General features: G+C 43.7%; 1 protein-coding gene across 9 annotated transcripts in view; it reads right to left on the bottom strand.

Moving 5' to 3' along the window:
* Positions 1-26,762, bottom strand: part of RAPGEF1 (Rap guanine nucleotide exchange factor 1) — a 92,326-nt gene that overhangs the window by 33,465 nt on the left and 32,099 nt on the right. For all 9 annotated transcript variants that reach the window (XM_055795294.1, XM_055795289.1, XM_055795284.1 and 6 more), the window contains 8 exons: positions 24,121-24,260; positions 17,587-17,765; positions 14,280-14,436; positions 9,213-9,301; positions 8,675-8,827; positions 7,076-7,199; positions 5,189-5,372; positions 4,089-4,604 (listed from right to left, as the gene is read on the bottom strand). In XM_055795294.1, coding sequence (XP_055651269.1) covers positions 4,089-4,604; positions 5,189-5,372; positions 7,076-7,199; positions 8,675-8,827; positions 9,213-9,301; positions 14,280-14,436; positions 17,587-17,765; positions 24,121-24,260 — 1,542 coding nt within the window. The remainder of the gene's footprint in view (positions 1-4,088; positions 4,605-5,188; positions 5,373-7,075; positions 7,200-8,674; positions 8,828-9,212; positions 9,302-14,279; positions 14,437-17,586; positions 17,766-24,120; positions 24,261-26,762) is intronic.

Here is a 26,762-nt window from a genome sequence, read left to right as displayed (position 1 = left end):
AGTAGGACAGAAGCCAGGACGCCAGGCTTGGCAGTCCTGGTATAAAGCAGCAGACATTGCTAAATTCAGACCAACCCTTTACGTGGAGTTACTTAGAAAAACAGTGCTTCACTTCACATCCAGATCTGAAGAAAACATTCAGGATCAGTAGCTGTGAGTTCCTGGGTTCAGACATCTGTATGACACTATGACTGGGGGAAGTGTTGGTGAAAAGGGTATCACATTAGGCACTTGTGTAAAATTAAATTACAGCAACTCAAGGTAGTAAGCCTGAATGCTGTTGAGAGCCTTAACTCAATCTGCAAGGGAATAATGAAGAGCTCTTTTATCTCGGTTCTTTATGAGGCTAATGCATCCCATCGTCATGGCAGCTCCCCTGCCTTGCTTGTTACAACTAGTCCAGGGCAGGTGAGCATGCCTCTGCTTCTACTTTGTCTTCTCTGTTTTTACGTGAAGTGAAAAACAGTTGGGATGGTGAAATACAAACCTGGCTCAGGAGTAGAGACTGCAGAGTGCAAATTAAAATAAGCATCATTAAAATGCTGCCAGTCTTACACAGGAGAGTAAGGGAGCAGGATCACTCCCGAGACTGCTGTTTGCAAAGGGTCTTCTCTCCTTGCTCTCCCTCCAGCCCCTCCCCTCCCTGCCATGGTTTTTAACAAGGCAGAAATTTAAAAAAGCAGATGGGAAATTACATCACCAGCTCAGATCAGGCTGCACGCCCTGCAGCGACTCTGTGCAGAGGGAGGGATGAGGCTGCAACCTCCACGGTGAGCAGCCCGGGTGGAGTGTCACAGTCTCAAGGCAGCACCCCGGGAGAGAAGGGAGGTGTGAGAGAGAAACCTTTCCCACCACATGCCCAGCTTATGTCAGTTCTGAACCCAGACAGAAAATATTTGAAATAAAAACCCCCATAAAATCTCAGACCGAGGCTAGGAACACCTTCCCAGCAATCTGCTTGCAGCGCCTTGGCTGTCATTTCTGAAGGAGCTAAAGCTGCTCAGGGATTTCTAGCACACACTCAGGTCTGCCCACATGGGAGAAGTCACAGGTACTGCTCAGAGCACACCAGCAGCACTGGAGCCAGCTCACCCTGCAGCTGGCACTGCAGCCACCGCTCCTGGGAAACAGCACTCAGCTGCAGGAGAGGAGAGAGCAGCAAGCGACCTCTTGTCAGGAAAACACCCTCGGAGCAGTGGTTATTGTAATCTGCAAGGAATCGCTAGATGATCAGCAATAAGGCACACCTGCAGTACAGGTAAGGCATAGTAGTATCCAACGTGGAGGTCGGAAGGTCCAGCCTGATTCCTGGCACTGCGTCAGCAGGCTGTGTTACAACTGGCTCTGCACAAGAGCAACAGATTCGTGTGCATGGGCAAGAGCCAAAATAATAGAAATTCTCCTGCTATACTGCACGTCAACTCACTGGAGAAGTCAAGGTCAAACAAGCCAGTCTTTGCTGTCACCTCTGGGAGGAGAGCTGTTTTTCAAAGAGCTCGCATTATCCGCTGGCTAAGCCCAGACTGCCCTCAGCGTGGTTCCTGCAGTTAAATACCAGCTGCTTACAGGGCACCAGGCTGCATTTTGTTCCCACTGACAGGGAGGGAATCATGTATAAATGCATTGCCACCAGTTTCCAAGCTGTTTGAGGGAAGGATCTTGTTATTTCTGTGTCTGGGCTCTTCATGGCAGAAGTTGCTCCACGTCTGTCTCTTGTAAAGCTGGAGCACAATGCTGGTGCTCAAGCAGAAATCTGCAGTAATTTGCCCTTAGTACAGTAACATGTACTCTTACAGCACAGTAGAATAACAGTAATTCATGCCAGACTAAAAGGCTTATGACTCTTCTGTTTAAATTATACAGAAGTCAACTCTTGGAGGTCCCTCCGAGCACGGCTCACAGCAATACACATGGTTAACTCAAGCTGGATTTGCTGTGTATTACCGACCAAAATACCATCAAAGTCTCTGCTGCAACATTTCCTGCCAAATACCAAAGGATGACCCACAACAAAGGGACTACAACCAAGTCCCATCTGTGTAAGCTGTAGATCTTTCTAATGAAGTCATGCGTCTTCCTGGATCCTAGGAGTTTGTTGGGGTTGTGGAAGCAGCACCGCCTCACCTATGTGATTACACAAGAGTATCTACATGCATCAGCCTCCAGGCAAGAAAAATCCTGGGTGCTCCCTTACAGCCTGAGTAATGTTTTACTGCCCTTTTAATGTTGAAAACAAAAGTAAGATTAACAACCACAGATCTGTTGCGTGATAGACTAGGGAGTAAAGACAATCTAAAACAAGGTCTCAGTGTCACATGAACACAATTTAAAATTCTGTAGCAGTCAGGTATCAGCCCAAATACTACTACAAGCTTTGCAACAAGGATGCTTTATCAAAACCTCAGAGCTTCTGATAGTGCCAGATGACAATTAACTCTATTCTAACATTAAAGAAAATTCACATGCAGGGCCTTGGTATTGAGGTTAAAAGTGTGCACAGGCAATAATGGAGAAGATAGCTTTTAAAATTGCTTTTAAGTAATTCCTTGACATGTCCTATGATAACAGAAAACAAAGACATGAGGCTTAAAGAGAAAAGCAAAAAGTCCAGGTCTCTTTTTCATTCAAGATTCACCCAGGTGTCTCCCCCTACTAAAGCTGCCTGCGTGTACAGGGGTGCACTTCCCTGAATCCATCCCTGCCTGCACGGTGTAAAATCACTCGGACCCAGCCCTCATTACTAATATGCAGAGCCCACAAGGACCTGATCCTACAGTAGGGAGGTTCTGCAACACATCCCCTCGCAGCTGCTACTACAGGCCACTATTTTGAACAGCACAAGCCATAACAACTGACCTCAGCTATGCCCTGTGCCAGCATTTATTTCTTTTCTGTTGTCTACAAACAAACATCTCAGCTCCTTTTTAGCTGCTTTCAGTAACTTTTAACTGCTTGCTTACCAGAGAGGGACACTGGTCACTTAGGAATAATGGAAAGGCTTTTAGCCAACGCACTTTAAAAAAAAAATAAAAAATAGTGACTGTCACAGTACACTACCATAGGAACGGACAGAATACTGACCCTGCCACATGCCACACAGATCTCACTTCCACCTTCTTCTCAGTGAAAAGACTAAAAACTGCAGAAATGAGTCAGAAGGCCAACTCAGCACTTCTGAGTCAGCTCTTCGCTCGGGCTGCCAGCCATACAACGTAACGCTGTTGATCCAGGTCTTGTATCCGCTACCTCCACATACAACATACAACTGCAAAGCAAGCCAGTGACCAGTAAACTAACATCTGCTGGATCTCACTGTGTAGTCCGCAGCCTTTCTTGACAGATCAGTATGGCTGCTTGTTTGACAAGAGGTTTCACATGTTTTCAGCCATGAATATTAAGGAAATCAGAATAAGGTCGTGAGCTTGAGTCACAGTCAGTACTGGTGTGCCAGGAGTCTGGCTGGGGATAGCGAGCCCTCAATTTAGAGGCCGCTCATTTTAATGATGTGGGAAATACTTAGCCATCCAAAGGAAACGAGATCCCATAGCAAAACAGCAGTACTGGACACTAGGTTAATAGTGTTGTCTTGTATAGCTATGTGGATGACTGTTGCCAAATAACTGCTCTGGCAACACTTGGTTTTGGACAGAAAAGCAGCCCTTTCTTTGAGCTTTTGGAGAGTACCCAACTCTTTTCTGCAGTGGGAAAGCATTCATAAAATGGGGGTGAGGGGAAAGAATGGACATAAAGAGGGAGGATAAACCAGGAAAATCTGCAAGGCAGAGTGCCTCAAAGATGCGCACTTAGGTAAACAAAGAAGTAAAATGATCTCACTATAGTAATGAAGATGACACATGATGCCAGCTCCCCTGGGCCTGGCTCTTTCCTGGCTCCAAGAGTCACTCCCTGCCTGCCAAAGGACTGATGCCTCCCTTCCACATCTTTGACACTGACTGATTTTGACACTTAGCCTCCCATAAACAAGGCCATTACCTTGGGGTCACCATTACTTAGTGGTCACCAGAAGCATGACAGCTGCAAGGAAAGGGAAAGGTGAAAGTAAAACCCAAATATGAGAACTTGCTTACTGTGTTTGTTTTTCTTCTCTGGAAGAGGTGGTGGCTTCTCTGGGTCATTGTTAGAATCTGGAGCATCAAAATCAGCAATGAATTCAACCGGTGCTGAAGAGTTCCCTTGCTGGAAAGGCACAACAGCAGCAAACGGTGTGAAGGGTACTGATGAGACAGACACTGCATTCTGCATGTCATCCTCCGAGATGTTATCGTATTGGGAAGGGTGCCTCTCGTAAGACACCCTGCAGCCTGAGTTATCTGAAGTCTGAGAGGCTGCGCTCCTCCTCTTCTTTTCTGGTAAAGCTGGAGGAGTCTCTGTTGGCTGCGCTGCTCCTGAGGGGCTACAGAATTCCAGTGGAGGAGAGCTGCCCTGCGGGAGCTGGAAAGCATGTCCGTGGAAAGGGGAGCCAGACTCACCCAAGGACTCTGGCAATGGGCTTAGGATACCTGGCACCTGCTGAGGTATCTGATCAGCGTTGGAGAGGTCCTGCTGCAGGAATTCATAGTCTGGATCATAGTGATCCGATTGATCTAGTTAAACAGAGGGGACAGGAGAATGATGCATTAGTTTCTCTCTTTTACTCTTTAGCCCTTCTCAATTCTGTTCCTCCCATTCCATCAGTTAATTAATCAGTTCATATAATCAGAGCAGTGCTTCCTTGCAGCAGGGTCCGTCTTGCTACACCTTCTGTAATGTCCAGTCTTAATAAAACTCTTATCATTATTTCTTTACACTAGCAAACAAATGACAAAAATTCAATAGGTAGATCATTGTAGAGATTATTTATGTTTCACATTTATACTTTTCTTTCCTAGTATGTAGAAACAACATTGCTTTATACTACCAGGACCATCATTTCTGCAGACAAGGCTGAAATCAACAAAACAATCTACTTGAGAGCTGAATTGAGTTTGAACACCACCATCCACAGCTAGGGAAATACATTCCCCTGGGCTTTTTTCTGACAGAATACAACTCTGCACAGAACTGCCTGCAGCAACTACAGGATGACAGTTGCAAGTGCCATCCATTTACTTCTGCATCACAGCTACAGCAGCTCCCAAATTAGAGCAAAGGGGGCTCCGCCAGCGGCCCTGGAGAGCCCCCCACTTACCTAACGTTTCACAGCTTGTGTTGCGGGAGCACTGACCACTGTCACGGTCCAGAGAAGACAACTGCTCATCAGACTTGCTGAGTTTGCCAATGCTACTGCATGGCGAGAGGCGAGGAGATTCCCCCCCATAGGAGTGGCTTCCACCTGACAACCTTCTCTGGGCATAGCAGTCAACATCAAAATCCTTAGGCACAAAAAAAAAAAAATAATAAAAAAAATCAAATCACCATCACTCTTGGCAGCTTGCCAGCAAGCAAGATGCAGCTCACAGCCTCACAGCTGTGTAAAAAGAACCAGGAGGGGAGAGGACCAGTGCTGCTAGCCCTCTCTAGTTAGATAAGCTCATCAGGACCACAGAAAACCTCTGATTTGGTAAACAGCCCATGCCAGGGAGCTCTATGTGCTCTTGCTTCAAGGCAGGGTGTGCTGTGACCCATGCTGGACTTCACAGAAGCTGAGAAGACGACCAAGTTCTTCACCATGATACACGTCTGACGACTGCTTGTCAAGACGCTGATACTAGGTAACCAGACTGTGAGATTTCTCATTAAACAGCTGTTTATTGAGATCTATTAAATCTCAATAAATTTCTATTAAATCTAATAGAATAATAATAATTTAATATATAACTATATAAATAATTTAATAAATTTCTATTCAATTTCCATTTTTAATAAAAATCTAAATAAATCTCAATGTTTATTAAAATTTGTTTATTGCTTTAGCAAATACCTGGTTGGCTTAGGTGCATGCAAAGGGAAAATGATATATTTACTATAATACTATATAAAACTATAGTGAGATACAGTTTTCTGTGCCTATAACTGCATTTCTGCACCGTTTTTTAGGGGGCAATGCTGGTGGAGGGCTGCAAGACACAACAAGCAGATGATTTCATTACTCTTCCAGCAAAAAGACGTTTAAAGGTTTCATGAGCTTGTTTTCCAGAAAGCCTGTGACGTGCCAGTCTCAAAGCTCACAGCTTCACCAGTTCAAAGCTGGCCAGGAGCTATTCAGCAAAGTGTATCCATCAACAAATATCAATTTAAGAACGCAAGCTCATCAACCTGTGAGTGACCCCCTCAAGTGTTCCCACTCCCTAAACAACCCAAGTGTGATTGTACTAGTAACTGAAGAACTGCCACAGCTCTATCTGGGTCAGCCAAATGACTGCAGAGGCTCCCTAAGCCAGAGCTGAGGTTTTGGGGATGAGGACAAGATTTGATTTTGATGCAGTTTAACATGATTCAGGACCTCACTGCTGAGTTAGTAAAGCTCCTGAATGTGTAAAGCAAACCCAGCCATTTACAACCTCACAAACCCCAGACTAGCACAAGTGATGGAATACGATTACCGCACACAGTCCCGAGTTTTCCATTTTTCTACCAGAAAATTTCCAGATTTCCCCAAAGCACCAGCGGTGGTCACAGCAATTGCTCAAACTACTGTTTGGGTTAAAAGATGTTTTAAATTGTGACTGGATGAAGAGAGACTTCGGATCTCAACATGCCACATGCTCCCTTGGTCTGTAAGTAAAGCTTGGTGAGATCCCTCGGTAAGCTCGGCCAGCCACTCCGTACCCTCATCTATTCCACACAACAACACACAACCGCTCACATCGTCACACTCTGCTATAGCTTGAGGCAACAAAGTTTATAGCAATTTGCTAATTAAATCCACTGTAAAAAAAATTAAGCTGTTCGCATTATTTATTATACTGATGTTCCTGGCACTAAAACTCATGCTCCAGAGCTCTCCTGTAGCAGGCTGTTTGGGACGAGCAGAGGCGTGCAGGCAACCATGTGGCTGCAGGTCACGGCACTTCTCTGAGCTTGTGCTACAGTGCACAGCACGGTTCCCTTGCCTTTCAAAAGGGGTTACACCAACCTGTCTGTTGATTCCAACAGGTAAACTGGACCCACTGGTGGCTCGACTCATGGGGGCCACAACTGCCACTCTGGTTGGGGAAGGCGCCGACTGCCGTTTTTTAGGGGGCAATGCTGGTGGAGGGCTGCAAGACACAACAAGCATTGATGCTTTCATTACTCTCCCAGCAAAAAGACTTGTAAAGGTTTCATGAGCTTGTTTTCCAGAAAGCCTGTGATGTGCCAGGCTCAAAGCTCACAGGTTCACCAGTCCAAAGCTGGTCAGGAGCTATTCAGCAAAGTGTATCCACTAACAAATATCAATTTAAGAATGCTCTCACAGGTAAGGTCCCGTTCAATGATTTATTTTTTAAGGTTGCAAAAGAGTTGGTATTTTTCAAACAAAAACAATTGCTGTTTTAAAATTATTTTTAATGGCGCTAATTAGCACAATAATTAATTCTTAATAAAAGTGGTGAAAATTCCAAATAAATATTTTGGCTGACTCAAATACTGTTTCCATACACAGAAGTCTCTCCTCCTCAAACTTTCCAGGTCTGAAAAATGTTTAAAGCTTCAAAACTGTACAGGACAGGAAAATTCTTCTTCTGCCCTTTCACTCTCCTGCTGAACTTCAGGGAACAAGACGGTCAGTGGTGCACTCACCACGTATACTGTGAGGGCCCATGCTTCGGCATGAATCTGTTTCAGATACACACATTGCAGTAACTAGTGAGATTTTAACCACTGTACTTTTAGTTCTTCCTTCTAATGACACGTAATTCTGGTAACCGTCAAGCTTGCCAGGTTCCCAAGAGCACACATATTCTGCCCCTGCAACATACCAGGAAATTCTTATACAACCCATGAGAATTTGTAAAATACACAGAAATGTGATTCTTTTTGCCAGCCACAGCCCTTGATGCTGCGTTTTCGAATTAGCACGACATGTATTTTTCACACCATCTATTAGCAACAGTAGTAGAGAAAAAACCCCATCATAAACACAGACCAAAAACCTGCAAACTGGGGGTTTTCTCGTCCTTCTCAAAATAGAACATAGAAACTTTCATGTGGTTACTCATAGAATAAGGTAAGAACAACCAGGCAAAAGATTTTGTTCATGCACTATTGGCTCCTTTCACTCTTAAGCTGATAAGCAATGCAGAACAACCTGGATGTGCAGGACAGACTGATAACTGCCAGCTGAGGTTAACAGAGTATTTCCCATGGGACACACCACCACAGGACACTGTTGCACAGTGTGGTATTCACATAGTTTTAAATAACGTTCTTAAGCATTTATGTGATGCCTCTCATGCATGGACCTCAGGGCCATGGCACTATCCTAACACAAAAAGAAGGAAAGGAAAACACAGATAATGAAGTTTATTGCTCAAAACAACACAGAGAGAACACAGAGTCATAAAAAACACAGAGAGAACACAGAGAGAACACAGAGTCATAAAAGAGAGTTCAGGAGCAGGGAAGAATTACTCTGGAGGACTGAAAATTTGTGGCATCACTAACCCTCCTGGTGAGCTCTCTTGTGCACGTTTTGCAAGATTGTTTAAAAAACAAGAAGTCGGTAAGAGCCACTGGTATTCTTGGCCACTATTACCTGTTTTCTGCCACACGAATGCTAGGCAGAGGGGGTTTAGGAGGTGCAACTTCTTCATCCATGGAGTCAGTCAGTAGCTCATTGGATTGAGTCATATTAGTTGTTTTGTTGAGGATCTCCATTTCTCGGTCTGTAAGGGGAAGTTCTGATGGGCTGCAACAAGCAGAATATGGATTGTAGATGATAAAACTCAGTTGGAATGCAGCATGCTGACAGATTAATACGTATTTTAAATCATAGGCAATATCAGAAGCACCTACGGCAGAAGGCAGAATTTGCATCTGCAGGTGGAATTCCATGTATATGCAGAATACAATGGGCATGTGTCACGCAATGTTTCATTGCCAGATTTTGGTATCTTCCCTATCACAGCATATTCTCTTTAAATGCTCCCACTGTAATGGATGAGGCTACATAAAGAACACTATGTTACCCTCTGTGAAGAATAACTGAATGCTTTAATTCAACTACCAGTAGCCAGCAATTATCCCTTCTATATTAGTCCTGCACACAGAAGAAATCCTTGTCAGTGACCCACCTGTCAGATTTACATGCTGGTAAACTGGGTTTAACTGGGCTTGTGGGAGAGGGATGCTCCTGCTTTTCAATTGTGAGTCTGACCAGCTCCTGATGGATGGAGAGGAGAAGAGAAAAAGATCAGTCATTATTTGCTGAATGCTGCACTCAAACATCCTAGGACAGAAAGGGATGCTACTGCATAAACTCTTGGTTACCCAGGTTATGGATTAACCATGGCACAGACACAGAGAGCTGAGCTGTGTGTAAGGCTGGTACAAATGATGCAGCACTGCTTCTAAGGAGCAGCCTGCACCCAGCAGTAGTTTAGCCATATCTGAATTAAGTTCATAAACCCTGGCCCTACGGGGATTCTGCACAAACCCACATATGTGCCTTTTTGCACATATGCTTCCTCTTTCCTCTATTGTCACAGATGCGTTGCAGTCCCCACAACACCCCAGATAATAGCAAATTGACTTCACATACATAAATACAAGTACTGAGAAGTCTCACACAGTGGAGTACTTCACCTGGCCAGGCAAAAAAAAATTATTATTGCTTTATATTTTATAAACAAGTATGTATTTGTTTCAAAAAGCAAGTTTTCTGTAAGACGCCCAACAACAAATTAAATAGTGAACACCTTTATTAAAAGGCCTGCTTCCCCTGAAGCCATCTTTTAACATGTTAGCAACTGAAGGCTTAATCATTCAAGGAACTGCTGTAGTGTATCTGTTATAGGCAGATAAGGCTCTGGATAAAGAGATAAGGGCATGATAATCCTGAACTACAAGTCTGCCAGCAGTCAAAACAACAATCATTCACACCAGAAAGATGAAGAGAACATTTTATGGATGTCTGAGGCCGACAAATAGATCTACTGCTCCCAGATACAAACACATGCCCTCTTTCAAGCAAGATGGAAAACTGGCAGTGCTTCCTGACAGTATTGGTTTCCCAGCATATGCAAGGCAAACTATACGGGATCAATTTTGAATTTTTTTTTTAAAGCAGTCTGAAGTAGTGTCATCACTCTGGTATCATTTTCATGTCCATGTCTGTTGAGTGTGGAAACAACTGTCATTGCTCTCTCAATGCAGTAACCGCAACTAGAATGTCATCATCATCATCCTTCCAAGGAAAGGAAATATTCTAGTTCTCATGTTTTTATATAAGGGTCTATTTAAAGCTGAATGTCCCTGGGTCAACACACGCACAGCAAGAGGAATAAAGTACCGCACTGGACATGCAAAGGATGGCAAACAGTCCAAAAGTCACAGCTCATTTTGGTTTTGATGTTCTACTTACATTCCTGGTGTGAGCTTGTGCTCAAAAATAATGTGCACCATTGTCAATCAAAAACCTGACAAAGAACTCAGCTTTCCAGAAGCTGTCCTGGAAAAACCCACATGTGGGGAAGGAAGAGAGAGCACAAACAGGGCACACACAGCTGTCTGTGTGGGCTAACACTGTGAAGATGTTCCTGTCCGGGACAGACCAGAGCCCTGCTGAGGAACAGCGCGTTCTGAGAGAAGTGCCCTGATGAGAAAAGCACAGCACCAAGCTGACCATAGCCGACCAGCCTGGCCAGCTCCCACCTCCTAGGAGGGAAACATCCCCCAACAGGAAATACTCTGCAACAAGGAGCAACAGACCACAAGGCTTCTTAACAGCTCCATTGTGGTCATGTACCTTACACAGTAAAAGTAAAATAATTAAGGGCTGTCAATCACAGAAGAACTAAGGTGTTAACACAGACTCTGATCTCGGACTTCTCTGCTGAGTGTCCAAAGTTATGCAACAGAAACTATTTTTTAAAAAAGTACTTTCCTCTGTCTCATCCTCTCTTTCAGGATGAATGGTATTTAATTAAAAATTTGCTATTCCTTTTATACTTTAGAAATACCCCTCTGAAGTTCACAGAACATCACAGCAAAACCCATAGGGCTTGGGAGCCTATAAACCCCAAACAAGGCTTTTCTGTAAATCAGATGATTTGGAAATTACAGTGACACCGTTTGACTCTTCTGGCTGCAGCTGGCAGCATGCTCCGAGTTACCATCAGGATTGAGTGATGACACAACAGACTGTCACCTTCCTGCCCTCTGGACAAACTTCCACTGCTGAAGAGGTGAACTTTAATGGACTCCGTGTTGGACCCTGTGGGGCTATCAGGTACTTGCCAGCAAGAACAGTGACTCCACACAATGTGTAAGAGACTAACAAGGGAAATAAAACGTATGGGCATTCACACCAAAAGCCAAATACTTCTTAAACATCTACCTGAAAGGGCTATGGCAGGGATAAAGTAACATCTCCCTTTCCTCACCTTTCTTCACCACATTTAACACCTTAAACCAAACCAAGCCAGTGCTGCAGACTGCGGTGGTGGCCGCTGCGCTGCAGCAGCACTGACAAACCCCTGACACCCCAAAGTGCTCATTTTCCTGTTTGCCCGTCATGATGGACACCTGCTTGTCCCCCATATGGGAGTTTAGGTTACAGCAGGGGAGAAACCCAATCACTAAACCCAAAAACTAACCTCAGAATGATTCCAACCATTATGGCTGTGAAGAAAAACCCAGAGCACCACTTACCAGAGCCACCAAGACAACGTACGATTGCCAATACATGAGAGGATCACTTTTTCCTGTAAACTCTGACAAGTATCACCAGATTCCCTGAACCCTGCCTTTTTCTCCTCTCTACTAATCCCAGAATGAGAACTAGCATTTGAAAATCAAGCCAAGATCGCTAGTGTACACGCAGAGGCAATCAGCACGCAACCGAGCCAGATGCACATTATGCTATTTCTTATCAGCAAGTAAAGAGATTCCTGCAGCAGTAATTAGAGACAATTAAAGCCTCTCTACAAACTTATGCTACTTCAGCAAGCTGGAAATTCCAAAATGAGATGGATTTTTAAGAAGTTACATAATCAAAATAAGGATTTTTTTTTTCTCTTTTTATATATGCCTAGCAAGGCACTCAAACTTGAGATCAAAACAGCAAGTTAACACAGGCGAACAAGTGTCTCCTTTATGCTCAATTCTGAAAATAAAGGGGGAAGCAAGCACTGAAATGTGGAAGTGGATCTCGTGTGACCTGCCAGAAAAACAAAATAGGCTCTCCACAGCAGAGAAGTGTCCAACTTCTCAGTTCTGCTTCCAGATCTGAAAGATGGCTTTGCCCTTCTAAAATAGACCTTGTTCCTCACTATGCAGCAGAAGATGAATGCACGCCGCTTCCAAACGCCGACCTGTTGATGGGCAGCCCCATTTGCATCCCCCTAGCCAGCCATACATCTGCTCTAACCGTGCTCTGAGCTGACCAGACGAGCTAGCTCCAACTGCAGACCAAAATAACTTTTAGTCTAACAACAGAGACCGATATAGCCACGCCGCTCAGCAGGGCTTAACAGCTCCGGCTCAGCACTGTACGGACACGTCTGCATCCCTCCCGGGCCAGGCTGGCCCGCCACGCGGGCAGAGCCAGCAGCCACGATTTTCCACCCATCCACACAGGCACGCTGCTTTGGCTGGAAGGCAACGGGTAGAGCGGGTTTAAATCCGGCTTGAAGTGAAAGGACAGTGGGTGTCCATGTCTCATGCAATGAGGCTACACAACTCTATCCTGGATGCGGGGATAGCCCGTCTCCTCAGGGGATGGTGCAGATTCATTAAGTGATAACAGAGTGAATGGTGAATGGTATATCTGCTGCGCTATTCCAGCTCAGATACCACAGCACAGACTTTCACATACTGCAAATTGCTGCTGAATTCCAACAGTAACAGCAGCTGATTCTTTAGGCTAAACTCTTTTCCTCTATCCTGCTGTGCAAATTTAAGACCAGCTTTACTTTTAAAATCTGGAGCTTAATGTTAAAGGGCATATTGTGCAAAATAATCCTGGAAAATCTGCCTTCTTTAGGTGTTGGGAATGTTTTGTTTCAAAGCTATTTGTTTAAAGGGCTTGGTAAGTAATAGTAGATTGTAATATCTGTATTTGAGTAACATTAAAGAGATATTCAGAGCATGCAAACACCACACCAAGACTCCTGAAAACAGGACAGCCAAAGCTTGGGAGACCCCCTTCATTTCTGCATTCTGCTCCAGTTCATAAAAACTAAGGTGAGTCTGAGTGCAGCGAAAGATGCCCGTGCTTGATGCACTAATCCCGGTGAACACCTGCTGCAGTTCTTAAAACTGCACCCCAACTTCCCTTCTGAACTTGATCTAAACATTCCCCTTTAGATTATGCCCTGCTGTTGATTTCTCTACAGTTTTCAAAATAAGATTCCCAGGAAATATGACGGTCTCTCCACGGGTGCCCTAAGCTCCGGTCAAGCAAAGCTCTAAGCGCAGTGCTGGGCCAGCTGAATGAGCAGCCTCCATGGCCATCAGCCCAGAGATGAGCCTGGGAAACAGAAATAATGGTACCAAAAAGCTTACCGGGAGGTAGAAGGAAAGCCAACAGCTTTCCCTGGGTGGGGCAGGGAGGGAATGCTATAAGCAGGTCTCACAAAGGATACAAAGGTTTCTGTTAAACGATTCCATTAGTTATGTAAAATTAATCTCCAGAAAACTGAGCTTAGCTCATCACCTGTTCCACACCCTAATCCAACTGCTGCGAGCGGTGATGTATCACTGATGAACCTCTTGAAATTTATGTTAAAAGATGGAGCTGGAGTCTTTGATTCTCTGTGGGTATTGACAGGCAGCATTTCCATTATATCTTGCCTAGACAAAAATATGCAAACTCTTGTCTTATAATCTGCATGGGAGACTGGGAATGACTTGCTGAAAATTTAATACGATGCTGAATAAAGTTTTATTGCTTCTTCCAATTCTTCCAAACGCCAGGGTGAGCATTTCAGAAGTACAGACTAATAGCCGAACCATTTGTGCTAGTCTTTCTTTAACCAGCACTCCAAGCAGTATCATTTCACTTATGGAGCAGTTGATTTAAGTAGTTTACTGAAGGCAAGAACAGGATTCTTATATTTTAACTGCACTTAAAAACCTCTTTCAACTACATCTCTTCTAAAATACGTTATTATGTACTTTACAGTATTTGTCTGATGTACCTTGACTCCATCCAGAACAGCTTTTATGACACCCTTCACTGTTGTCACCATCTCCTTGTCTTCTGAATTCACACCTTCCAGCATCACTTGATCAGACCAGCGAATCAGGTTGGCCAGACTCTGGTACACACGGCTATAGCAGGACGAGATGGCAGAACTGGATGGCAGGAGACGAGACAGTCGAGAAAAAAGAACAAAATGAAATTATGTTATCAAATGTTATGAGAGTGCTTGAAGTCCATTTCACATTGTTCTCCTTTTCTCTCTGACATTCAGAACTTGTGTTTAGCAGGTGACAAAGCCCGGGTTTCTCCTCTGCCGCAGTTGCTCTCCCATTCTCCAGCACCAAATGGGCCAACAGTATGATGGTACAAAAAAATCAACAGTTCTTTCTCAGTTAACATAATGGATTATCTGGGCTGCAGGTTAACACAGCAACGCTAGAAAGAATGTGTTTTCCATTCTAATTTACAGTTCCATCCTATGCCTTGACTTCAAAAGTAAATGTTTAAGTCTTGTATTGAAGTTTATGTTATATTATTTCAGTATTATCTATGCTTTTCTTCTTCCTTATTAACTCACCCCAAAAATGTCTTGGATAATTGAGAGCTGACTGTGTTCGTTCCTTTACAAATCATTGCCTCACTGTTTATAATGCCTGAAAACACATAATTAAAACCTCCTTCTTTATAGAAATTGAACTGAATGAATTTCAGGTTTGGAAGAGGAAGGGTGTTGCTTTGTTTTGTTTTTAATGAGAAACAGAATTGAAGCTATTGTTCTGACGGGGAAAAAAATTTTTTTGGAAAGATGACAACTCTAAATAAAAGTTAACTGTAACAACAATGCTCACAGGCATTTTCCTGGCCATTCTGAAAACACTTACTTCATTACTAAACAAGGTGTGTTAACAGTACTGCTGATGGCAACGCTTCAACGATTCTTTGTACAGTTAAATCAATTTCAAACTGCATCAAAACCATAAATAGAAAAGAAAAGGTGTAATCTTGCAATCATTACTGATACAAGTGTTCCAAACCTTCCCGTTTCTCTTTGGTATCCATTTTACACTGGCTTAACTCCAGTAATTTCATTATCTGTGAGAAGAAAATCAAGCCCACAAGCTTCAATGAGGTTATTTAGGTGAATGACCTTTGCAGGACTGGGGAAAAAACTATTGTCAAGTTACAACCGGGGGAAACAAACAGCGGCAAGTACTTTTTTGTTTGGTTGTTGTGGTTTTTTTTTAAAGCATGCTGCTTGCCATTTGTTCTAATTTCAAATGAAATTAGCTTGGTAGGAGATATTTCCTAAATAGGGCCCTCCCCCATCTCTTTCAAAGGCTTTGATTTCTTTGCCATTAATCTTCAGCCTGCTTCCTTCTAAGGAGGCAGTAATTGAAAGCCCATTTTGTGCTAGATTTAATTACTTTTTTCCTTGATGCAAATGCTTTCCCTAAAGCAAAAAGAAGTCCAACAACAATTGTAGGGCTTTCTTCCCCACTGACACAAGTCTTGCTCATTTTTCTTGAGGGGGATTTGCTATCAAAATCACTCCTTTGTGTCCTGCTACTACTCAAAAGAAATAAAAGTATATAGGCAGGCACGAAAGGACATGGCTTTTTGAGAATGCCAGATCCCCTCTTTTTCTGTGAGGCAGAACATACATACGGAATCTGTGCTCTAATGTACATCGTTTCCAGAGATACTATGTAGAGGACTCCATTGACCACTGACTGACTATGAAAATTCTGCTTGTTTGTGTAGATACAGATACCCAACTGTCAAGGTTGCATTAGTTCACTATTAAAGAGAGTGGATATAAGAAATTAGAAGACTAGAACTGTCTGAAATATTGCTGCTGCTGGAGATCACTTAGTTGATATTTACTTCCAATATATCCTTGGAAGGAAAGCTCACCAAGCTAAAACTCACTGGATACATAAATCAAAGCAAGTGACTATAAAGATAACATATTCTATCCTAAAAATATTTGCTGACATTTTACATGTTCTTCCAGTGTAAGGGGAAAGTTCGTTCTTTCTTTTATTAAGTGAAAGCAGGTGCTTCTCAGGACTTTCATGGCTGCGGGAAACCTGATAGCAACTGAAGAAACTTTTGTGTCTGTATCCAGAAGCCTGATGAATGTTCCCATTCTAACAGCTGTTGCTCTTCCTAGTTCCACAAATCTAACCTAAACTGGATCTCTCCTGTCCCAGCCACAGGTCTGATACTCACCCATTGCCTCCTTCATTTCGTACTGTCAGGTACAAACCTGGCCTACGCATTAGGGCTGAACACAGCTAAGCGTCTCTGTTTGCAAAATATTTGGCACCTACTGCTGTTTAAACCCTACTCTAAACCTTTCTTGCACCAGAATTGAAATAAGTGTTGTGAAACAAATATTTTGGATACTTAATGGGAAAGCAAATGGGAACAGCACAACCACTGATAGAATTTCAGGAACCAAACACCTGCATTTTTCTGCCTAGTTTTGTGTTCTTCTCTGTATGGGCTAATTTTGCCCTTTCTGTATTATTCAACAATGTTTGCTTGTTTTGTGTAGATCAATTGCTCTGGCATCTACGGGATGAACAGCAGCTATATCTCTACGGCTTGGCAACTCCACAAATTCTTATAATCCGTGCTGAGCTTTGCTTTGGAAAATTTCTACTTCTTTCCTGGCTCCCAACCCACTCTCTAACTAGTTAAAATGTAATACACAATCTGTTAAAACATAAAACAAATTATCTGTTGAGAGCGTGCAAGAATGAACTTGGACTGATTCATCTATTAAAGTACATCTATTTACTTCTGTTCTGTATCTGATCCAGTAAAATCCAAAAAAGCAGTTAAGAGTACAGGCTCAGACTTCTCTAATATCAGGGTGGATAAACTGAACACAAAAAGGGATTACTCTTTAGATAAACTCTTTTTCAGGTAAAAGCTATTGGATTTGTTAGCTTTTAGGATACTATCACAGACTGCAGAAACGGTATAGCACTTGAAGACAATCTCGTGCTAGTAAATGCTGTATTTCCAAGCTTATGCTAAGAATCATCCCTTCCTCCTCTCTGAAACCATTCTGATTTGCTTTATCTTTCCACAGCACAGGCTTCTTTGCAGCCGGGAATCCGCTTTTAAATTATGTGTGAAAACTACCACATAATTAGTAAAAATAGCAGTCCCTTCATTAGTCACTGCAGCATTTCCTGTCTCCTGCATGATCGGATTCTTCAGACACAAGAAGCGGAGAAGCTGGGAGCCTGCTGGTCTGTCACATCCCCAAACCCAAGAAGGAAACTTACCTTTGCTGGATGCGCGGGTCGGTTTGCACCAAGGGCAGGATGGCTTCCAGCACTTTACTGGCTGAACCTGGCAGCATCTCTAGTACTTTCTTATCAATTGCCATTTTGTCCACAATAGTCTTAAAGTAGCGCAATGCACTGACGACCTCCTTCTCCTTTTCCTCTAGCCATGACACATTCTAAAGAGGAGGAAAAAAAGGAAAGATATGTTAAAAACCTCAGGATTTTTAAGGGCAAAGTTCCTTTAACTCACCTGAAGTACAGCAACACTGAATGGGGTGCATTCCACGAGGACTGGAGAAAAAACCCTTCTACCAAAAACAGTTTTAAATTGAATTACTACTCTTTCAAAAGAATAGTCAGTGCAAAATTGTGCCCACACCTCAACTTCCCAAATGGTGTGCATTCCAAACTCAAGGCTAATCTCGATCAGTTTTAGGCCAAGATTAACACTACTGATGACATGATGGGCACTGCTTTGAAACCCACATGCCAAAATGCAAGGCTGAAAGAAAAAAAAATCATAGAACGGTTTGGGTTGGAAGGGTCCTTAAGGATCACCCAGTTCCACCCCCCTGCCACGGGCAGGGTCACCTGCCACTATCCCAGGTTGCCCCAAGCCCCGTCCAACCTGGCCTGGAGCACTTCCAGGGATGGGGCATCCCCAGCTGCTCTGGGCAGCCTGTGCCAGCGCCTCAGCACCCTCACAGGGAAGAATTTCTTCTTAATATCTTATCTACATCTACCCTCTTTCAGTTTAAAGCCATTCTCCCTTGTACATGCCCTTATAAAAAAAGTCCCTCTCCAGCTTTCTTGTAGGCCCCTTTAGGTACTGGAAGGTCTCCCTGGAGCCTTCTCTTCTCCAAGCTGAACAACCCCAGCCCTCTCAGCCTGTCTTTATAACAGAAGAGGTGCTCCAGCCCTCTGATCATCTTTGTGGCCCTCCTCTAGATTCAGTCCAACAGGTCCACATCCTTCTTATGTTGGGGACCCTGGAGCTAAATTCAGTACTGTAGGTGGGATCTCATGAGAGCAGAACAGAGGGAGAGAATCACGTCCCTCAGCCTGCTGGCCACACTTCTGATGCAGCCCAGGATACAGTTGGCTTTCTGGGCTGCAAGTGTATGTTGCTGGGTCACACTGACCCATCCTTTATTCCCCATGCCACATGCAGTTGCATGGAGGCATTTAAATTGGACCCCTGATGAAGGTGACTTACTGGCTGGAATTCCTTTGTGCTGCTCTTCAGGTGATCTCCTGCTGACCTGTGATCCCTCTCCAGGCTCTGGGTATATGCTGCTGGCACTGGGATCAAACTGGTAGGAGTGGGATGAATTGAGGTTCCCCTCTCCTAGCAACTTTAGTTTAAAGCCCTCTTCACCAGCTTGGCTAGCCTATGACCAAAGATGATCTTCCCTTTCTCTGACAGATGGACCCCGTCAGCCCCCAGCTGACCAGGTTTCTCAAAGTGAGTCCCATGGCCTCAGAAGCCAAACCCTTGGCTGTAGCACTGTCCTGTAAGCATTTGACGATTCACCATATTCAATGGGCCTTTTCAAATTCCTTCCCTTTGACGGGGAGGTTTGATGAAAAAACTACTTGCACTCCAGAGTCCCTTACTGCTGCTCCCAGGGCTCTTCCTGACACTCCTCAGACTGCTCCTGGCTGTACACTGGTGCTCATGTGAAACAAAAGCAGAGGATAATGGTCCGTGGACTGTACCAGGCTTGGTAGTCTCTCAGTAACATCCCTGATACGAGCCCCCAGGAAGCAGAAGTGCATCAGGGTGGCAAACGGGTGCCTCTGTACCTCTCAGAAGACAGTTGCCTACGACTGTCACCCACCGCCTTTTCGTAGTTGGCTGGTTGTGTATCAACGGGGAGCAGCTCGGGCTGCCTTGCTCAGCTCCAGCATCTCTCCTGATGCGATGGGTCTTTCCTCTCCAGTCTGCAAAGCAGTGAAGCAGTTCTGCAAGGGCACCTCAGGCTTCAGGCGAAGCCTCTTCCTCCTACAGGTCCTTGTTGCTGCAAGCTTCCATTCTTCCACATTACTGGTGGCCCTCCCTCCTGGGTGTGCTGGTAGGGGAGTTTTTGGCTGTTTGGCCATGGGTCCGCTGCAGACTGCACTTGGAACCAACTATCTAACTCCTTCTCAGCCTTCCTGATGCTACACAGCCTTCTCACCGCCTCCTGCAGGAGGTCCTCCACCTGGGCACACCTTTTGCAGGCAGGTCTGCTGCCTGTCCCTGCCCCAGGTGCAGACAGGAATGATAATGCAAGAAAAGAAGCAACAGCTACTGGATTTAATAGTTGCCCCTCTTATGCCATAAAAATCCTTAAGCACATCTCACCATCAAAAGATCTTTTTAATCAGTAAATGCAGTGGACGAGCCAAGGGGAAAGAGAAAAATAAAACAGGACATTCCCCTCCTCCAAATCAGAAAACTTCAGAACTCCAGAACAATCTAAACAGACGCCTCCATTTTCATACCCATCCTTGATATAGTTTCAACGATGTACGTTGTGCTCACCCTTATTATTCTGAGTAATTCTGCTCACTCCAATACGCCTACTTCCATGAAAATGGGCTACATCTTGTCTCTCCATTCACAAATAAAATAAAATAAAAAACTCCATTCTGATCAGCCTCCAACCTAAGTCATTTTGTGATGCTGCTGGAAAAGGGAACTCACACGCTTTCCACGGGGACCAACTGTGAAAGCCAAGTTTTGGCATCGGTGAATGAATGTTGCAGAAGGGAACAATTCTTTGGAATAAAGTGGAGTTGTGGTCACCAACTTCCACACCACCACCAAAACAAGAAGACGAAATTCAGAAGTGATACATGATACCTTAAAGGCATTCTGGACAGGGATATTTTTAAATAGTTTACCAGAGTATGCCTGGAGGACCTGTAATGCCACAAGTAGTTCCTAAGTGAGATTTAAATTAACTACTGAACACTTCTAGAAAAGGAGCAAAGAGCTTAGCAGAGTCAGGTTTCATCCATTATCTCCTCAGTAAATTCAGCTTCAAGAATTAATGACCTCTGGGCTTTGTGTGCTCCCCATACTCTTGTCAGCTGTTAAACCGCTGCTTTTCTGCAAAATCAGGCCAGCAGCCCAAAACGTTTTAGGAAGAACAATTTATAGGCAGCGCTGGTTAGTAATTTGGGGCCAGATGCATAAAAGGATTAGAGTCCGAAGTCCCATCTAGCTTCAGCTTCAGAAGCCTAAGTCCCAATCCAAGATCCGCAAACCACCCTGTCATTTTCCATCTCATCTGGGAAGTGCCCAAACTCTTCTGCTGCTTCCACTTTTTGACAATATTGCTTGCCAGGCACCTCAGGTTCTGGTCTGCAGCACACAGCACCCCAAACTCCCTTGCAGAGGCACACCCCGGCTGATATAAAAACTGACATTTTCCTTTTTTCAGGCATGTGCTCTCACCACTGCACAGTTTATTCCAGGATGTGGAGAGGCTCAGTCCCTCCCACGAAGGTTTTGCACTTCGTATGACATGAGCACACATTTCAGGGATGAGAGCACCCATATATTCCCCAACTGAGCATGACCATGGCCCAGTGGTCAGAGCTCTCAAACAGAAGCGAAGAACTGTGGATTGCAGTTCCTGCTATGATGGCTGTTTATGTACTTCATTCAACAACTGTTTCCTGTAGAAAGGCCTGTGACTTAATAGCTTAAACACTCTCTTGGCACGTCAGAGGGATGTGCTTGACTCAGAGTTAAGGGCTGAGAACGACAAGTGGAAACACAAAACCTTCTGTTGAGCACATCAAGGCATGCAAATCCAGCCACCAGACACTACTGGGGACACAGATCCCTTTTCTTTTTCTTTAATTTTTTTTTTCCCAAACTTCCTCGCTAGCTCTTTGGGTAAAATTCCCTAAGAGCACTTTTCATGATCCCCTTCTGATGTTCAAAGGTATCATACACATACACATGCATACACAAAGTCACCCCAAGAAAGCCTATACATCCTACGTGGGATTGCAGGTTCTGCTCCACAGCTCAGACATATAAATGTTGGCTGCTGCTATGAGGCTGAAATTTCTCATGTTCAGTGCTTCACTCACTGAGGCCTGAGAATGACAGCAATAAATCCAGAGAAATGAGTAATAACCCAGTGGGATGGATGGATATTAAGATACACCAGTGTCTGCATCTCACAAAACTAACGATACCAACCTTTACCACCAAACATTTTTGTGTGTGGTCCCTAAAATTTTAGTCCCTAAAGCCAAAGTAAACACGCAGTGATACACCTCCGGGTTGGCAGAGAGGACCTGAACTGATCTCTCTTTCAATTTCTCAGTTGAGGTGAACTCATCCCAGCGAGAGAGCAGATCGGTAACTGGGAGCTGCAGAACTGGCAGGACCACTTGACTCACCTATTTCCCTTTTGGGCATTAAATGAGATAAACTTAATATTCAGGGAAAACAGCATCTTCTCTCTGCTCCCCTGCCTGCCTGACACATACAGACATTTTTGCCTGATTTTTGAAGTTTTCCCCTAAATAATGATTACAAACGCATCACGTATGAGACAGAGCTGACCCAGAAAGGATTACAGTGAGCCAAACAGAATACATCTGATTACAAAAGCTGGAAGGGTCCCTTTTTTCCCCTGAATTTTGGCACTGAAAAACCTATTACAATTTTGCATATACTGTCGAAGGACTCTACAGCTCCTACAATATGCCCTATAATAAGAATCAAAGACAGGGTCCAGGGGACAAAAGGGGGCTCTAAACTGTACCCCCACTCCCCCATGTTGCCCACATCTAGGTATAAAGGGGAAGAGGAGAAGATGATGTCTGCATGGGTTGAGTATAACCTTCAGGTTACACGTAGTGATTTTACATTAATTTTTGGTATTGCTATTTCTGCTCTACAGTGATTATCTACTTCAAGAGTACAAAAATAGCATCTTAAGTACTTAAGAGGGAGGAAACAATGATATTTGGTTTATCAACTGTGTCTTCTGACAGAAAATCTCCTGTTTGTCAACTGATGTCTATATTCCACTGAGAGAACCTGGTGGCAATCCAGGCATATCCCCTTCCCCACTCCTTCCACACAAAGCTAATGAATTTACTACATCCAACTAATTGATCAGCTGGACAGTAGCTATTAAAACAGATAAGGAATGAGACAGAAATCAACAATATTTCACAGTATAAAAATGTATACAGCTTAAATAATCATGTACGGTAATAAAAATTATTGCAAGTGTTTTGTTTTCCAATTAAAAAATACCAATCTATATATAAGAAAAGGTTTTACATGTTCAGCATGCCTTATCAAGAAAAGCAAAAACTTCACGTATTATTAACATGTCAATACATATTTGCTACAGAATAGCATTTTGAAAAGGGCTCTTCATTTTCTACTTTATTTAATTTGTGGTCACATATCATCTTAAAGGAAGGCCTCCAAATTATCTCAATATACCATCCTGAAACATCAGTGGAATTAAAAGCCTTCAAGGAGCACTCTCAGACCTTTTAAAATTTTTTTATTTTTTTTAATAGCAGTCAGCAATGCAAGGTCTCGGCTCCCTAGAAAGCATATCCATAGCCTCCTGAGGAAAAAGAAAAACCTACAGCCTGGGAATGAAAAGCCTCATCACCTTCCACCTGATGGTGCAGAATAGGGCTAGGAAGCCCTGCAGTGACTTCTCTGGGTGTTAAGCACGTCACACAGCATAAGCTAACTGTATCTTGCTGACTGCTCTCAACACCACCACAACAATCTTCAGCAGAGATAACCTAAAAACATTTGCCTGTCTGGTGCTGCGCCCTGGATGAGACTTTCAACAACAACTGGGCAAGATTTTGAATTATCATAAATAACCTCAATTGTTCTTAACTTCTGGCTTAGATTTATACCTGAAACCTGACAGCAACAGTATTGTTACAGAGGTAGTCTCCAGTCTACGTGATCAGGTCCCAACAGCAGAGGAGATAACACTTTGATAATTTTGTGCTGGGAAAGAGTGATGACCTCCTGGAGACCTTAAGTACGCGGGGTCTGAGGAACAGTGTGCTGGCACCAGCAGCTGCTTGAATGCATCAGTCTGACTCTCCCTGCTGATGTCATCAGAGATTGAGCACATCTCTGGACCAACTTCAAGGATTTGCTCGCCTGGGTTTGGGTTTTTTTAAAAGGATCACACCCCAAAACCAGGCAGTTATTTGGAAGCTGTAACTATAACCATAGGGTGTGCATGAAGGGAGGATGTGTCAGGCCATACACTACATTCTATAATGAGATATTTAAATGTTTATGGAAGGAGGTCTCACCAGGCTCTCCAAAGTAAAGTACATGCCTTTGTTGCTCTTATTTTATAAAGCACAGTGCAGTTTATAACTATGGATAAAGTAACCCTGAGGATCCCTGAAAAATCCGCAGAATTCGGGAGAGGACAAGTCACACACCAGATTTCGATAAAATGAGTACCAGCTAGCAAGAAACCAGCAAGACTAACAGAACATGTCTTTCCATCTGCTTACTTTGTTCGCTGACTTCTCTGGTGTTTTCACAGTCAGGTCAGCTTGCTTTCCTTTCTTTGAAGGGGTTCTCTTTATTTTTGGTGAATGAAACTTGCCCTTCAACTTCATAGTGAACGAGGAGAGATGGGAACGCTCAGAATCTAGAAAGACACAGAAATGCATTACTGGATTAGGGTAAATTTGTTGAAGCCAGGGACATTGTGTTACAGCTTTATCTGGAAGATAATCACACCATGTAAATTTATTGCAACCATGTAAATTTATTAAGTGGAATGGGATAAAAATAAATAAATCTGTGGCTCTGTATTGTGTTTCCAACTGCAGTATCACCATCATTTGCTTCCCCTCAGAGGCAGCAACACCGCAGTGCAAAGGCAGGAGCAGGGGGATTGCTACCACTCTGTGCCTTGGAGAGAAACAGAAAAACACCTTTCAAAAGCACTTATCTCCAGCAGATCCCGAAGTACTTTACAAAGGAGGTAATCATCGTCCTCTTTTGCAGATGAGCAACTGAGTCAAGGGCAGAATGTGACTTAGAGGCCTCTGGCAGAGCAGAGCTCCTGCACCTGTTTTGGCTGGGGGTCAGCAGCCACCGTGGGTGTGCAGGCAGGGCTCTGCTGGTACCCGGGGCTGCTGGCTGCTTCAGGAAAGGAAAACACAGTCCGATGTCATGCCCTTGCCTGTCTGCTGATCTCTACCCACTTCATCGCCTTTGAATGTGGCTCCATGGGTAACCTCATACTAAAAATCCTAGCCCTTGCCATTTGCAATGGATTTCACGTCAGATGTACCAGACAAACCAGAGAACAGAGGCATCCTTGGATATCCAAGGCATCCTGGATATCCTGGCATCCAAGGATACCAGGGCATCCTTGAAAGAGCATAATTACAGAACTGCTCAACTCTTAAAAATTGCATTTTCATGGGGGTTTGGTATATTTAAAAGCAGAAATCTCAAAGGTTTGCAAACATGCTATGTGCAGACTTACTGTTGAATGTATTTTTACCTGTTTAGCCACTAAGCTAAATAAAACTAAGCTGCCTTGTAGACCAGTTTAGAACATATTTTGAGCAAAGAGCACTTTAATAAATGAAGGTCTGAACTGCTCTCTAGTGACCCAGATAATTCAGCAGAAGTTACCAAAATTGTTTTTAACTACATTATCAAGAAAAGTAAGCAGTTTTGCTGTATGTTTCATTCTTCTTTTCGATTATTTGGGAATTGACTGCACTGGCTGTAATGAGTCAAAATGACACAGTGCCATGCATGCAGCACTGCACCACCTTGTTAGCATGCAGGCTGCAAACAGAAAAGGCTGCTGAGTCAAATCTAGCACCCAGAAGCTAAATACCACACTGCAGCGCAAACACCGCTCCTCATACTCAGAAATCGCCTAACCACAACTCAAGGGAAGGAACCTGTGCTTGCCTCCCCGTAAAGGCTGTCTCCCTTTAAGCTTGGTTTCCTGGTAGTGTGTTAAGACCCTGCTATTAACACCTTCACCAGCGCCAAAACTCTGGTTAGTTCTGTCCCCTAGATCAAAATTTTGCAGGCATTCTATTAATGGAAGCTGCACCAGTGCTGATTCTAATCTAGTCAGCCTGCAGACCTGTTCTCCATTTACAGGAGTAAATGTTTTTCAAAGTTTTCTTTGTAGCATAAAGTCCTGTTTAATGCACTGAGGAGGGAGGCACTAAAAACCTTGCTCACTGCAGATAAATCCAGACATATCAGTTGGCCTCTGAAGAATCACTTACAGCAGCTGGCACCCTAACTTAGCAACAATTTACGTCATTGCTTTACATCCACCAGGGGATCTGCAAACATTTAAAACCTCTCCGGCTCCACAGGGTGCTGAAGGTCACCACTGAAAACAGTTCCTGGCTGCTGCGATAATGCTCTCGTACATCCCCCTACCCCCCCCCCCCAAAAAAAAAAAAGAAAAAAAAGTATTTATTTATTTCATACACCATATGAGAATTTCTATATACGCACGCTTGCCAAAAGAAGTCATGGCCCTGAATTTATTTTTCAAGAACTGGCAAATAATGACAATAATTAATCTACAGGGAAATAATGGTAGCAGCAACAAATTACGTCTGGCTCCTCCATGGGCTGCAGCGACATCCAAGTTGTTAGTCTGAGTAAGAGAATGCTCAATACCTACAAAACCCTTGGTGGCATACGGTGATAATTTTGCTTTGTAGGGACAAGAAACATGGGAGAAAGATTTCAGAAGACTGTTTCCTTTCCTCCTTCCCATCAGACATGCCTACCCACCTTTATGGGGCAAGCACATGAACGGCTCCCCCAATGCGTGTGCGTGGTCAGGAACCTCCGAAAGGAGATGTCTGGTCAGCACAGAAACTTTCTCTTCTGCTGACAGCAGATCCCCTTCACCACCACCAGCCTAACGATTGCCCTTTGCTCTCTTTACCCTTTTGTCACATCAAACACTGAATTATTTGCATGCCACACTCCAAGGGGACACAGACCTACAGAGCGAAGACAGAAGCAAGTGGCCGGAGCAGAATAGGAACTTCTTAAAATAGTATTAACGAAGTAAACCAGCTGACACTTGCAAAAATAATAAATGTTATTGTTTGAATAGCCCTGCTAAGTCTTGCTTTGAAGATCACAA

This window comes from Falco peregrinus, chromosome 1 (assembly GCF_023634155.1).
Source record: "Falco peregrinus isolate bFalPer1 chromosome 1, bFalPer1.pri, whole genome shotgun sequence".
NCBI classification, from domain to species: Eukaryota; Metazoa; Chordata; class Aves; order Falconiformes; family Falconidae; genus Falco; species Falco peregrinus.
Note: the sequence above shows the minus strand (reverse complement) of the source record. Positions and strands in the feature narration are given on the sequence as shown.